The sequence below is a fragment of the Phoxinus phoxinus genome (assembly GCF_949152265.1).
Source record: "Phoxinus phoxinus genome assembly, chromosome: 16".
In the NCBI taxonomy this organism is placed as follows: domain Eukaryota; kingdom Metazoa; phylum Chordata; class Actinopteri; order Cypriniformes; family Leuciscidae; genus Phoxinus; species Phoxinus phoxinus.
In genome coordinates this window covers 30719589-30735383 of record NC_136891.1, presented here as the reverse complement: position 1 = coordinate 30735383, position 15795 = coordinate 30719589, and the positions used below count along the sequence as shown (strand labels likewise).

General features: G+C 35.5%; 1 protein-coding gene across 1 annotated transcript in view; it reads left to right on the top strand.

Moving 5' to 3' along the window:
• Nucleotides 1-1455: 1455 nt before the first annotated feature.
• The window catches only part of itpk1a (inositol-tetrakisphosphate 1-kinase a), a 17436-nt gene continuing 3096 nt past the window's right edge, over nucleotides 1456-15795 (top strand). The window contains exons 1-8 of the mRNA XM_079639729.1: nucleotides 1456-1818; nucleotides 1966-2062; nucleotides 4391-4415; nucleotides 9251-9376; nucleotides 9479-9596; nucleotides 12594-12692; nucleotides 12886-12926; nucleotides 14496-14661. Coding sequence (XP_079495855.1) covers nucleotides 1968-2062; nucleotides 4391-4415; nucleotides 9251-9376; nucleotides 9479-9596; nucleotides 12594-12692; nucleotides 12886-12926; nucleotides 14496-14661 — 670 coding nt within the window. The 5' untranslated portion in view covers nucleotides 1456-1818; nucleotides 1966-1967. The remainder of the gene's footprint in view (nucleotides 1819-1965; nucleotides 2063-4390; nucleotides 4416-9250; nucleotides 9377-9478; nucleotides 9597-12593; nucleotides 12693-12885; nucleotides 12927-14495; nucleotides 14662-15795) is intronic.

The window sequence follows — 15795 nt, the reverse complement described above, 5'->3', positions numbered from 1 at the left end:
AACATCCGGGAAGTTCCCGTGAATCTTCGGAGACTTTATTATTAACCTCAAAAAAGGACTCTACTGCCCCCTAGAGCCTTCCTGTCATATATGCAATGGTTTTATTTTTTGCTTACAAACTGGTATAATCTGAATCAGTAGGCTAGGTCATCTTGTTTTTTATTTTTAATCTTTATTTTAAATCTATGTTGCCCTTCCAGAGGAACCACAAATACTGCACAAAGATTTTTAGAATTGTTATGGTGGTAATGGGGGTAGAATAACAATTATTTTGAGGAAAAATAATAATAATAATTTTAGGCCCTGAACACAGGATGCTGTGGTGGTGCATTCTGCAGGGTGCACCAGACCCAGTGGGTCTGGTCTTGTGCCTAATCTACATTTTTCGCCATTCTCAGTAGATAACAGGTAGATCACGTTTGTCAGGCGGGAAAGGTTCTGTTTGTTTGCTGAGAGGAAATCAGCAATGGTGAACGTGTGGGAAGACTCGACAAAGCTTGAAAATACTGTCTGGGTAGTAACAGATTATATGTAATCTGGATTACGTAATCCGATTCCAAAAATTGAGTAGGCTACTTGTTTTGGATTAAATTATGTTTTAAAATACTCGTAATTAGGCCTACATCTATGTTATTCTCACAATTCTCTATTATTAATAAGATACAGTAGCCTAAGTCAATAATACAATTAAGATAATAATGATGATAAATAATAATCTAATTCAATTCACTGTTCTCTGATGTCAGTTAATGGTCACATGACATACAACAAATAAAATATATTTTAATCTTTTTAATAAGTGTTTTATTTATATTGTTTTTATATAAAAAAATATTATTTAGTTATTACATTTTATGAGTTAATTCTCTCTCACAAAACTGCAGTTCCATCATGAACCCCATGGCCTATGCACATCATGTTGTTGATAACAGAATGTAAAATATATAATATATTTTATATCAATATGGTATATTAGCCTATTCAAATCAATGTGATAAACGAGTTAGGTCAAAAGTAATCAAAAAGTAGTCAGATTATATTACCTTAAATGTAATGGATTAGTTACAACTACAATTTTTGTCATGCAATTTTTGTAATCAGTAACAGCAGACTACAATTTGTAATCTACCCAACTAAAAAAAAATGTTTTTTGTTTACAAATATTTTAGATAATTGGGGTTAACCTACAATTACCAATAGAAATGACTTTAAAAACTCATTGTGGTCACCGTACTTAGGCACACTCTACCACTCACAGCACCTTTTGGGGTTTCTTTATTTTGAGAGATTTTAACTTTAGTAGGCTACGTAGACTACAACAACCAAATACAAATGAATGAATCCTGGAGCATTTGTCGCGCAAAACCAAGCAAGTTGTACCCGTGAACAATGACATGAACAGTGGAAGCCCGCCTCTGGGCCAACTCAAGAGGGTGTGTCTGGCAAACCCATTTCGTTGCTGTCCTCCAAATGGCCAATCAACATTACATCGCTAATCGACAGCATTGCTAACTAAGTAATGGACAGACCATTTGGATATATGGGTTTCACTTCTGAAGTTAGACAAGGGACTTAAGCTACGCGCCGGTTTCATACTGTGATGTGTCATGATGTGTTTGTAATGTCGATACGTGTTGCTGTCATATAAATAATGTGACGAAGTTGTCATAAAATTGAACAACTATTTAGAAGGAGGGACACGCGTTGCTGGATGGCACTAGCAAATCTGGATGGACAACTGAGGACAGTCTAAAACTGTGACTTTACGAGACTCGTAACTGGGCAGAGCGCATTGATTCGGCACACTGATTCTGTCAGGTAGGTTCAAACATGCCGTCATGAAAGTTTCTGTATTTTTTACATTAACCATTCAACTATTCTTGCTTTTCGTTTAGTTCACAATACTTAAACACCTGCTGGTCGATTTCTTTATTATATTATGGACTGACATATCTCTCTCTCCAGAGATGCAGACGTTCGTGAAAGGAAAGAGAGTTGGATACTGGCTCAGCGAGAAGAAGATGAAAAAACTCAGTTTCCAGACCTTCGTGGATCTGTGCAGGTGCGTAAAAGCGCATCTCATTCTCAGCGCGAGTCAGAAACCGGTCTATCAGTCTATCCAAAATACCTGTGGCAAGTTCCTTTAAACTAGCTCATATTTACTTATGTTACTAGAATACATTTTGTGATAGAGCAGTAGGCTAAGTTATGCAGAAGGTAGGCTTTTTCAATTTCACCAGTGAGTTTAATTAGATAATAGCTATTCACTTCGGTTTAATGTGTGTTCCAGTTGTTGCTGGTGCCTATTTACGTTTTAACTATCCAAGAGATGCTAGTTCCTTATGAGATACCATCTACCCCAAGTGTGACGGAAACGTTTAACTTGTCATAAGTAAAACTCTAACTAAGAGTAAAATGGCACTGGTAACAATTTGAATACATACTAATGTAGCCTATTAAAAAGCCAATAGCACCTGTTTCATTGCTGATATGAAAACTGGGATTCTTTTAAAAATACAAACTAGTTGAAATGAGTAGCTAGTTGACATCTGAATCTCTTATCTCTTAAACACAAAACGTTGCAAGTAGCAATGGAATATTTACTTGGCACCATTGGAATGACAAGTAGCAAATAAATAAGAGCTAGTATAAATAGTTGCTAGCCTAGTGATTGAAAAAGAGTCAGTTTGGATTGCTTACTACTAATAAAAAACAAGTGCTAGTAGGCACTTATAATATACTAAAATATATACTATTTAGTTTTAAGGAATAAACATAATATATACTATTTATTTTTAAGGAATAAACATTGAAACTGCTTGCTATTTAGTATTAGCAAAATAAGATATTTATTTCTGGGAGGAGCTATCTGGAGAAGTCAAAACATGAGTGTATATTTAGTTACTTACAAATTCAGTTATAGATTATTGAAACAAGTGGGGCGTATTTATAAATATAGTGTTAAAGGATATAGGAAACATGATTCATCACATCTCATGTCCTCTTTTCTCATCAGTCATCAACACAGTCTTACTCACTTTACTTTATGTGATAAAAACTCATTACATATTTCTCACTGTCATCTCTGTTCTAGTTTGTACTTCTCTTAACAATCAGAGAACTCTCAACATAACTCCCTTCCTGCAACCCTCTACCCTCCCCATAATAAACCTCCAATGGAAGTCAGTATAGATTTCAATGTACACACACTCTCACTGTACACATCATATGAAAATTTCAACCATAAAAACATGGATATCAACGTAGTCAATCTACCTGTCAGTCCCTGCTTTTGACATTTTGTGAGATTTCTTATTTAAAAAGACTAGAACTTATAACTGGTATTCTCATAATTAGTTGGCTATCAAACTATCTGTGGAATTGTTGGTCATAAAAAGACAAAGGCCTGGACAAAGTACACCGGTTACCTGGATAAGCACCAGACAGTTAGGCAGTCTTCAATTCCACTGACTTAAAAGTAACATTGTTTGCATATCTGTTTAGACTCATGCATTCCTAAGACTCGGCAGCAAGATTGTGCCTGTTACTTAACTGATTCAAAGCTTAATGATGTATTACCTGTCCTGGGTTATTCAGTTCTTCACTGCATTGTCACCAATATGGCTGTAAATCCATAAATGTTCTGTTTGCTGAGGGAGGCATTGGACGTGCCTTGGATGCATATCTGAGCGTAGGCCTGACGTTTCTGAACGAACGTTACGTGTTTTTGAGTGAATGTAACGTGATCTCCTTTCTTTTATGAGCATGACAGGCTAACCGGTTTGCAATGGGATTTTACCCAAGCTTGTGCAACATGTTCAGTGATTTGTGTTTCTTTTTGACTGGTGTATTTGTCTTGGGACTTGGGATGTTTTCACCTATAGTTCTGAGGATTTAGAAACATACTTATGTTCTGGCTCAGCATTTGTCATTCAATAAATCACAACAGGTTTGTCAGCTGGTGAAAACAATGTGCACTTAGTTATTTTATAAGTAGTTAGTCAGGGACTTGACAACCTAAAGCTGCCCCCAACTCATGAATTTGCAAAAATACAGATATTCTCACATCAAAAGAACTAACCAATCAGACACATTGTTAAATAAATGCATCATCTGGAAATAGCTGGAATTGGAGAGGAAGGATTCCTGATTTTAAGCATGTGTGTGTATTTGTTTTTTGGAGAGGGAACTCTGAGAATTTGTGTGAGACAGCAATCCAAACCTAAAGAGCAGCTGTCTCCCTAATCATTTGTCTCATTGTGAAGTTCTCATTATTCCAAATTCTATTAAATGTTGTTTATTATGCAAGTCCACAATGCTCTGACTGCATGTCACATGGAATCGATATAAAATATTCATAGTTTGTTTTTCCTCTTTTTTTGTTTTCCAGGAAACAAGGCATAGAGATGATCCAGGTAAGAGACCCTTTTGATATTTTTTTTCCTTCTTTTAAATAGATTTTCCATGGCACAAAAAGCCTGTCCATTAATGTGAGGCCGGTGCCACAATACGCTTGTCAGCACCTGTTCTAAACATTACAAACGTGCCTTTCATTATATGTCAATTAAGCTATTATGCCTGGGGAAACTAAATTGAAAATTTAGTATTACCATAAAATATCAGTATTACGAACTATTACTGTTACGTGCATTGCATTACTAGACAAATGGTCACATATAATGCAGGTGGAATTCTACATTTATTGTATAATAATAATGCCATATTATTAATGCTCATAATGTTATTGCATGAACTTTTTTGTGGCTGGTTTATCTTTTCCATTGAATAAATGCCAGTGCTTATAGAGACTTTTTTTTGCGTCAAACGGTTCTCAGCCTGTGCCTAATATAGCCTAACATAACAGAAACATAAGTTTGCCTTTTTAAAATTGCATGGAAATTGCACTGATTAGCCTTTTCTTGGCTAATACAGTTTGTATCAGTCTGATCAGTCTATGAAGCATTGCCTTAATAGATTGTATATGTTATTTTTCCGCTTATCAAGTAATTCTAAGGACATGCTGAGGACATTAGTGCAGTGTGAGAGCAGAGTACACAGAGGTCTTTAAGTCTGGCATTTGTTCCTGCTTAATCTAGCATACTTGGCTTCAGTCAAGAGGATGATTTTTTTTTTTGGAGAGTAGATCAAACCCAATCTGTCCTTTTTGATAACAATGCAGTGTTAATTATGTTGATGAATAATTTTCGTCAACTACATTTTTTCATAACTAAATAAAAACAAGTTATGAATGACAAACTTCTATGATGAAAATCTATTGACATTTTCGTCAACGAATAAAAACAAGACGAAATCTTAGGGAGGGACGATTTGGGAAGAGATCCGTTTAGAATTATGTCCTGCGTGGTAGATGCGCACATTTAAACTGCAATGCGCTCGTCTTCCCGGCGGGACATAAGTTAGCATATACTTGCATGTCTCTTAAAACGTTCACAAATGTAAACGTCTTGGAGAAAGAGAAGAGCAGACATGGATAAATCTGAAGAAGTCGTACTGAACTGAGCTCTCTTTCTTATCTTTTTGCGCTTGAAGGGACAAATACACACAAAATTATGTCAAATTGTCCATTTTGGCGAGTATTCACATAAACACAGTTGGTATGTCTTGAGTGAATGTAAACCACTGGATGTGTAATGTATCAGTGTATTGGATACGTGCATTCAGCCTTAAAGTGACAGCAGTCAAATAATCTGCTGCTGTCCGTCATTTCTGTTAATCAAATAACAAAAGAAAAAGAGAAAATCACTCAATGTTCTTGACTGAATAACTTAAACATAGTCAAAAGACTATGACTAAAATGGAATCAAAATTTGCTGTCAAAATTAACGCTGTAACAATGGCGTTAATTTTAAATGTAATTTTTTTTTTATTAATGAACGCCTTGCTTTGTCAGGGACGAGAGCTTTGTATTTTTGTACAGATGTCCTTGGTCTCTAATACTTACAAAAACAATTAGTCCCCCATTTTAAGTGCCGATGAACTGTTCTTGCGTGGCTTTTTTCAAGTTAGGCTGCTATCATGATTGTTCAAGGATAGAGAGTTAACAGCATTATGGGCATTTGTTGAATGATACTGTTGTAGGCTCCTGTCCTTTGCTTCACCTTGGCACTGATAAATCATTAGACGCATGACTCACAGAGATGTCAAAGCCATTCGAATGTATAGTGTGACAAGTTTAAGACATTATGATTTTTGTGTGAGACCACAATGGAAATCTGTGGTTTAAAAATCTATTCAAACCTTAGGGTTTTGAAGGAGAATTATTTAATAATGTTTAATATTAATTTTCAAAAAATATAAAACTATAAAAATATGAAGCTAATAAATATTAAATTATAAAAATGCTAAATAAAAACATTTCACTAGTGATTTCAGATTCAGATTTTTGGATCTACTTAATCTTGGAGTAAATGACTGTCTCTTTGTGGTAATGTTTTTAACAGACACATGAAGACAGTATTTGCACATTCCAGTAGGACATGCCCTTGTCAACCATGTTTATATTGTGGTGGCCCTGATATACGTAAGGGCCTCTTATAACAAACTAAGCCACTTGAAGTGAAAATTAAGCGTAGATTAGCTTGCAAGCATAGAACTCAAGGCATATCAATGGTTTATAAAAAAAAAAGTATGTTTATGGACAAACATTGTTCTTCACTGTTTTGCCATGAAAGTGCATTAAATTCTGAGAACACAGTCACCTTGTTTTATTTTGGGACTCGCATGTGAAGGCTGCTAGACTAAACCAAGGTCCTTGTTCCTTCATTCTGGTCCTTTCAGACACTTATCAGTGAAACTGTCTGGATGAGTGAAACACTGAGAGCTTTTCTCCACTCCCAGGATGCATAATAAACACCTTTTTGCTAACCAGCATGTTGGGCGTGGATACCAGAGAGAGTAAAGAATGGACTTTGACCTGTTTACACATCATACAATAGGCTACCCAGCTGCACCCAGTCATAGATTTTATATGGTCTCTAAACTTCACAATCTAGCAATCAGTCCATGGGTTTATCACTTCAGACAGGGGGAGTGTCATTAATTTGATTAAGACAATGTGATCATTAAATCATTAAGTCACTAAAAACGATCATGGGGAGACGGCTGAATTTCATCACTTCATTTCATCACTTGTTTGAAAATTAATGTTTTTAATAACTCACATGATTTATGGCTTTGGGTAGTGTATTTTCTGTGGGCAACAAAAAAAGTATTAAAAAGTCTTTGTCGGTCATTTTGTCAGCCTGTAGGCTACTTTGTTTATTAAACAGTTTTATAGGTTCATAGTACATTTATATAGTTAAAGAACTGCAGTTTCAGCATGTCACAGAGATAAGATAATTACACTTTCTCAAGAACATATACCCACACTTGTTTTAAAAATATAATAGCCCGAGGGTCAGGAGAGGGACAACATATTATCCTCATAAACGTATATATTTTATCAAACATTTGGGGTCAGTAAGACTTTTTTTTAATGTTTTGAATGAAATATCTAATGTTTATCAAGGCAGCATTTATATTTATTTAATATCATGAAATATTAAAATTTTAAGCTATTTTAATATATTTCTTCAGTGTCACAGGGTTCTTCTGGAATTATTCTAATTGACTCTAGTTTGTTCAGAAGAACATCATTTATTTGAAATAGAAATATTTTGTAATATTATAAATGTCTTTACTGTAATTTTTTGATCAATATAATGATTACTTGCTAAACAGAAATATTAATTTCTTTAAGAAATCTTACTGACCCGAAACCTTTGAATGGCAGTATATATATATATATGTAGATATTGATTAAATGTTCTTTTTTCATTCCTGCCTACTCTTGTAATTGATTAAGCCATCCAGTAATCAATTGTGCAGAAGCCGAGAGAATGACATACTTAGATGGACGTTTTGTTTGCCATCACCTCCTTCTTTACACTTCACTTGGTGTAGTGATATCATGCCCCTCACTGTTTAACAGAAGTTAACAGCAAGTTATATATTTAGTTCTGTTTTTCAGGAAGACGTCTGTTAGACGAGGAGCGTAAATAGAAGAATGATAATAGCAAAGCAAATTAGGCCTCAATTTCCAAGAATCAATAAAGCTCTTTGCCTGTTTAAAAAGCTACTTTAAAACGCTAAGACAACATCAATGTGATGTAACACATGCTGTCTCATGCTTTATATATCAGATGATGTGTGTATCAGCTGAGTATCCTCTACAAACAGGAAGTAGAGGGGGTCGTCTCTCTGAACTGTCATGATGTTTGTCACTCATCAGCGCTGGCAATTATAACGTTTCCAGACATTGTCATATGAAACAGAGCCATTTAGGGAATAAGCTAATAAGCCCCTTAGGATTACTACTTTCTCTGTTTCTGGTGGTCCGCGCAGCCTATAGTCCTTTATTTGGTGCTGCCTTTGAAAGGAGTAGGTCTAAGTATTTTAAATAAAAGTGTACTTAGGGGATGCCCACATTCCCTTTTAACTGCCTAGGTCATGTACAAATGCCTCTGACGTTTGACGAGAACCGTTGTGGTCTGATCCAAAATAAATATTTTCACATCCCCAAAGGTTAAACCCAAAGGAACCACATGTTTTTGTGTGGCCCAGGCAGCCTCTCTTCATGTTGACGACATGTAAAGCCTTCAGAACACATTGTACTGTCTGTCATACACCGGATACTATATTGTTTCTCTACTATTTTACGAATCTACATTGCTGTGAATTTAGCTTTCTAATGTCAATCAGAGTTTGGTAAATGAACATAGGCTGAAAGTCCACACTTTCCCCTTCCCTTGTTGTGAGGTTTTAATCTGAGAGTCATGGCATGTACCTATAGGGGTTGTGTCTAATAAACAGAAAATAATCCTCAAATTGGATTTGATTGACTTAGAATTTACTTTGTTATCAGAGTTTAGTCTGAGTGACAGTACAGATAACACCTTTAGCATCACATCATATACGTCTGTTCTTCAAAACATCCCCCTTGAGCAAACTGAGTTTTGTGGGAAAACTGGAATTTCAAAGAGTTGGCAATGCTGTTTCAACCTATTCAACTGAATTTGCTAACACTTATTATCATACTGTTTTTCTTACAAATAATCCTCACAGGTGCATGTACAGAAAAATACATAATTTGCCTATTTATATATTGACATACGAGTTCCCCCAGAGGGTTATTGCTGAAAAATGTCTCGTGGATGTTTACTGAGCTCTTGACCTTGTTCTCCCGGTCTAGCTGGATCTGAGCCAGCCAATAGAGAAGCAGGGGCCGTTTGATGTCATCATCCACAAGCTGACCGACCACATTGTTGATGCTGACCAGAATGTCACAGAGTCTATGCTACTAGTTCAGGGTGTTCAGGTAATTATGCAAATCAACTCAAGGAGCCATAAATGTGTCATGATTCAATCATATATATATGAATCTTTGAACTTCAGTGGAATTTTCCATGTCTTTTTCCAGGACTACATAGATGCTCACCCTGAAACCGTGATTCTGGACCCTCTTCCGGCCATTCGTACCCTGCTGGACCGCTGCAAGTCATACACTCTAATCCATAAACTTGAAGACTGCATGCAAGGTCTGTCTAGCACAGATACACAAAAGTACACCAATGTGACGTGATTACAGCTGTGCTAAATACAATTATTAAAGATGGGCAACACAATTATAGTGGTATCCCCCATTTCAGATAAGCCCGCCCTAGTGGGTATGAATAAATTGAACATGGACTACACCGTTTACAGCATTTCCACTAATTGTAAATGTTGTAAAGGGTTCTATAAAGCAGGCCTTTAGATCCTCCTTTGTTCTTCAGGGGTGAACCATCACGAGGAGGGCAGGTTTTTGCCTTTGCGTGGGGAAGTGTGAGGCTTATGGAGGGCTTATGTCCTAAAACTGCTGAGTCGTTCATTCTTTGTGCTGCTTGCGCGCTGCATTCACTGGCCACAGAAAGAACCGGAGGCCCGCCGGCTCACTACAAGCCAACAGAATCACCAGCTGTGAGAATGGCGTAGTGCCTAAGGAATTCCATCACAATCTGCACTCTTATTCAAAATATTCAACCTAAACATTCACACACATAGGTATTTACACATATACTACCATTCAACATTTTGGGGACTTGTATGCTTACCAAGCTTACATTTATTTGATCAAAAATACAGTAAAACAGTAATGTTATGAAATAGTGTTACATAACTGGTAACTGTCAACTTAATAACTGTTCTCTATTTTAATATATTTTAAAATGTCATTTATTCCTGTGACGGCAAAGCTGAATATTTGTGGAAATCAATTATTTGATGAATAGAAAGTTCAAAACTGCATTGATGTGAATATATATATATATTTATTTAGCATTCTAAAGGTCTCTTCTGTCACTTTTGATCAATTTAATGCATCCTTACTAATTCATTCAAAAACATACTAACCCCAAACTTATGATTGGTAGTGTACAGTGGGGTTTCAATTTGCATTTTTTTTTAGAATTTAGTGAATTTTCATTACAAATTATAATATCAGAATCCCAGTTTGAGTCAATCAATCAAAATGACCATGAATTATAGAATGTCTTCTTTGGTTAGTCCTTCTTCTGCTTTCATGACAGCCACACTCAAGCTGCATAAACTCCACGTGTTTATTATATAAATGGCTTTAACAATTGTTCAGGGAAAAATCTCTTGTATTCAGATCAGAGAAGCCGATGTTGTCCAATCAAAAGCATATCATCAATGTTCTCCCGAGAGACGTGTGGGTAAAGCAGTGTCAGCTGAGGGTTACTGTGAAGTTAACCATCCGCCTTGGTGCTTCTCCTGTCTCTAAGAAAGAGACGACTCTGTTTAGGATACAAAGGGAGTGACTATTTTCTCGGGCCCATTCACCAGGCAACCGCCTCTATGGCTATTAGCTTATGAAACAACACTGCAAGGGATTCTGGGAAAGGAAAGATAACACAGCCCATATACCCTTTGTAATACTCAAGATCCTTTTTGAAATAACTAAATTGCCCAATACATGCATGTTTAGCTCTATCAGCAATTGCCATCAATGACTGATTTTGTTGAATGAGACATTTTTTTTCCATGAGCTAATCGACCGTGAGTCCATATAGAGGACAACAAGCTGTCGTGGTAATGTTTGAATGTAAAACAAGTATAGCGTGACTTGCATTTGTGTTCTTACTCATGGGATTTGCAGTAAAGCTCAACACTATTTTGGATGAGTTAATCTTGAGTCAATTAACTTAGTTGTGTAAATTGGTGCTCATCATGTGGCTTCATGATGAATCATTATCAACCCATATCCACATGAGTGCACTTTAGTTTATCTCATTCATAATTGTCACACATCTGTCTGTATTCTGCCTTTGTGGCTGCTTTAAAGGTTACTGCTTGTTTGATCAAATGGATTCATGTTCCTTGTCTAATGTGAAATGAGATGCTTTATATCGCTGAATTGTGTTGAGCCACTCAACATAGAAAAAGACTGTTTTTTAAGGGCTATAAATAGTCTGCACTTTGGCTCTTGGAAAAGAAGCTTTTTATAAGATTTAATTGATGGTTGCAGATCAAAAGCAGGCTGAAAATTCACAGATACCCCAGCGGTTTAGTTTTAAATGTTTCCATGGATCCAGTAGTAATATTATCCTGTAGAAAGTGTAGTCATCCCTTAAAATGTGTGCAGGCTACACATCCTTAAGATCCCCATCTAAACTTGTTGTCTACCAGGAGTTATGCTCTGGGTGTGCTGGTTAATCTTGTCAAGATGTCGTCTGGCCTGTTAGAGAGAGAATGGGAGATGATGAAATCCAAACACATTGAAGAAAACAACTGAAAATACACCACCTTGTATTTCTGCCAGATCTTTACAAACTAAATCAGAGTGCGGCCAAACATGATCAGGTCCATAAAGAAGATGCTGTCAAAGCTTTCTTAACATTGACATTTCTGTGTTTAAAGGGATAGTTCACCCAAAAATTCAAATTCTATCATCATTTACTCACCAACAAACCTGTAAGAGTTTCTTTCTTCTGCTGAACACAAAAGAAGATATGTTGAATGTCCGTAACCAAACAGTTGATGGACCCCATTGACTTCCATAGTATTAAAAAAAATAGTATGGAATTAAATCTTAATTTTTATTTTAGTGACTAACTTAATCCTAAAAATTATTTTCAGAAAAGTGTTTAATAATACTCCCAAGGTAAAAAGTATTATTTATTTTTTGACAAATATCATGAATCATTATCAACCATTTGACATTTTATAACCAGAACCACCCTTGCCTTGTCAAAATATCTGATATTGTTATCATTGGTTGGTCCTAAAAAGTTTGTTTGAAAAAAAAATTCTTACAAATGATATGAATACAATTTCACAGTAAAAAATAAAACAATTATAAACTAATAATAACTAAGAATTACATTATTTAAATAATGATTTTTTCTTCAGTATGACATCAGGGAAGTTGAGATTTTTTTGACAATATCAATATGAATTTTAAACCAGAATTTAAAAGCACAAGAGGTGTATCAAGTCCCTGTTTAAAATGCATTTTTAATGTGTGTTTTCTGTAGATGACAGAATCTGCTCACCTCCATTCATAGTTCTCAAGAGTGAATGTGGCGCTGAGACTCTGGAGCAACTCCACAAACATGGAATCACATTTCCTTTCAGTAAGTTTGCCATTTCAAATCAGCAGTAATCTTCATGACAATTCATATACATCGATTTGCACACATGCCTCTCATTCAGAGCAGAGGTTTCTCTCAACAGTCCATTTGACTTCAAATGAGCTGTTTCTTATATTTTTGCTCATGTGTACTGGAGCGACACACACATTTTCACACTATTTCTGTTTGATTGCAGTCTGCAAACCCCAGGTAGCTCATGGCATTAACTCCCATGAGGTAAGACACACACTCCAGACTTTACTCTTCTGTAACCTGCACTATATTTCATATCTCTTACGTAATAATCTATACGTACTGTAGAGTAGACCACGGTGTTATTCAGATCTTTTACATAAGAGGTGCTACATGATGTTAGTTAATCATTAATATCTAACGTTAGATGGTGTCTCATTAAAATTATTAATTTTGGGTATCACAACTTTTTATGCAGGATTTACAATTTAGTAAAGTTACAGAACCGAAGAAAGACCTATTTTTGACAATTACATTTTTTTTTTTTTTGAAGCACTATATTTTCTATGCTATCTCAACAGACTTCCGCCTCATAAAATCCACCAAGTGAAAAAATGTCTATTTAAAATATTTTTTTTTCATACTAAGTATATATTGTACAAATGACTGATATCGCTTGAGACTTACTGATATAAATATTATAATTAAACTTTATTTGGAGTACTTCAATATTGCACTATGCACATTTCTTAATAAAAAGTCTAACATGTGTTTTAATATCACTATTAGTAAGGATAGTATCATCTCTGTATAATATCAGTCTAAATGCAAGATATTTAAACTGTTCTTAAAGTATACTATTAATAGTTCCACTTTAGCACAATCAAATATACTTAAGAATATCTTCTTCTTTTTTTGTCAAGTTTTATTGGAAGACAATTTAAAAAAAAAGTTAAATTACAATCTTACAGATGTCTCTTTACCAATAATACAAATAAATCTAAAATAATTATAAAAAATAAAAAATATAAGCAAACCACCCCATACTCGCCCTGTTTACATTGACTTGAAAAGGTATGATGAAGGAATGTTAAAACGTTACATTAACAGAATGATGCATTAATCCACATCATACTTAATTATATCTTTAGTTGGACCTCAGCACTATTTCCAGATAACTGAAGTGCATTAAGTACAAGATTAGTTGTTCCAATTAAGCAAAATTTTAAGTATATCAATTTAGTATAATATACTTAGCATAAAATAAATGTATTTTAAATGCATTTTGGTATATTTATTTTTCACTACTAAAAATTCAAATAATTCCCTTATAAAGAAAGTGTAATCCCAGAGATTCACAAGAAAGTTTTTGTGCGTCCTCGTGGATGATTAACAGGGGCGCAGCCTCCGTCCGCCGCTATGGTCACCATATCTTTGATTCACAGTGACTAATGTACAGGCAAAGTCTCCGATCCCTCGCATTCCTTCAGAATACTGCTTGAAGACACTGGTAACTCTGTTTTACAGTGTTGACAGTTCGGGGTGTACCAGATTAATGTGTCACCACCGACTGCTGAACGACTGTGTTTGTGCAAACAGTTTGATGGTCATGTGTTTTATGACAGTGAGCACATAGGTTTACTTAGCTAAAGGAGATAAACGGTACATGCGTGGATCGAGAAGGTTTTGGTGTGGCTCTTTTAGTGTCGTGAAAGTACACTTTTCTCGTTTGCTTCTTTCATTTCAAGATCACAACAAGAATTTATGTATCATACCATGTTCATTTATAACCAACCTGCTCTGCGATGTGTTGATTTGGTTTCTGCTCAATAGATGGCCATCATATTTAGTGAGGAAGATCTGAAAGACATAAAGCCCCCATGTGTCCTCCAGAGCTTCATCAACCACAATGCAGTGCTGTATAAGGTGTTTGTAGTGGGAGAGGCGTACAGCGTGGTGCAGCGGCCCTCCATCAGGAACTTCCCATCTGGACCCACAGGTCAGTTGAGTCCCTCTGACATCCCTATGATGGACGATGAATGAATGAGGCATTTATATAGCGCTTTTCATATGAACTACTGTACACCCAAAGCGCTTTACAGTCATGTCTTTCCTCAACCACCAATAGTGTGAGCATCCACTTAGATGATACGGCGGCAGCCACAGTACACAGTAACTCACAATAATATTTTACTGGATAAGTGAATCAGAAGGCAAACTAAGAATCAAATCATTGTTTTTTTTGTTTTGTTTTTTAAAGAAATCAGTAGTTTTATTCAGCAAGGATGTAAAGTGACAGTAAGGAAATGTGTCTTGAGCAGCAAATCATCATATTATAATGACATCTGAAGGATCATGTGACACTGAAGTCTGGAGTAATGATGCTGAAAATCCAGCTTTACGATCACAGGATTGAATCATATTTTAAAATGAATGTTATTTAAACAATTTGACTTATTTTTTAATACCTTGGTGAGCATTAAAACCTTTTGAAAGGTGGTGTATACAGTTTGATAATAAATTACTTTGTATTCATCAAGGTTTAAGTTCTTTTCATGTAGAAATCAGCAAATTGCACTCTGTGTGTCACAGATGGGACACAAGTTCACCGGGCGGCATCAAAGCCAATAAAAACACTTTATAGGGTGCCAGGTCGAGAAATGTAGACATCGGGTCTCTTTCGGCTTGTTTTAACCATCCACACAGGCATATACTGTATCTTACAAACCTTCTCAGTCTGGAACTTTTTATAAGCTTACCTTATGTTTGAAAGCTGCATCAGAAACAAAGTGAGATTGACATTAATGGCACTCGTGAGCAACTCGGGCCTCTCGGCCTGTCTCGACCATTCTGTCAGCATATGTTGCTGATATTTAGACCCTCTCCCTCACTTACAGAAAAGTGGTTTATTTTGACTTTGACGTGGTATTTGTTAAATAAGCAACTCAAAGCTTTTCTTCTCAGATGTCAGTGAGGTTTGGTGAATGTTGCCCAGATTTTGTCATTTTTGTTGCATAAACGTTACACACAATGAAGGATATAGAATTTGTCTTGAAAAAATAAAAAGGAAGCTTAAAAGGACAAAAATTAAATTTTTGAATTAAAAAATTAAAATATGTTTACAGGATATTAA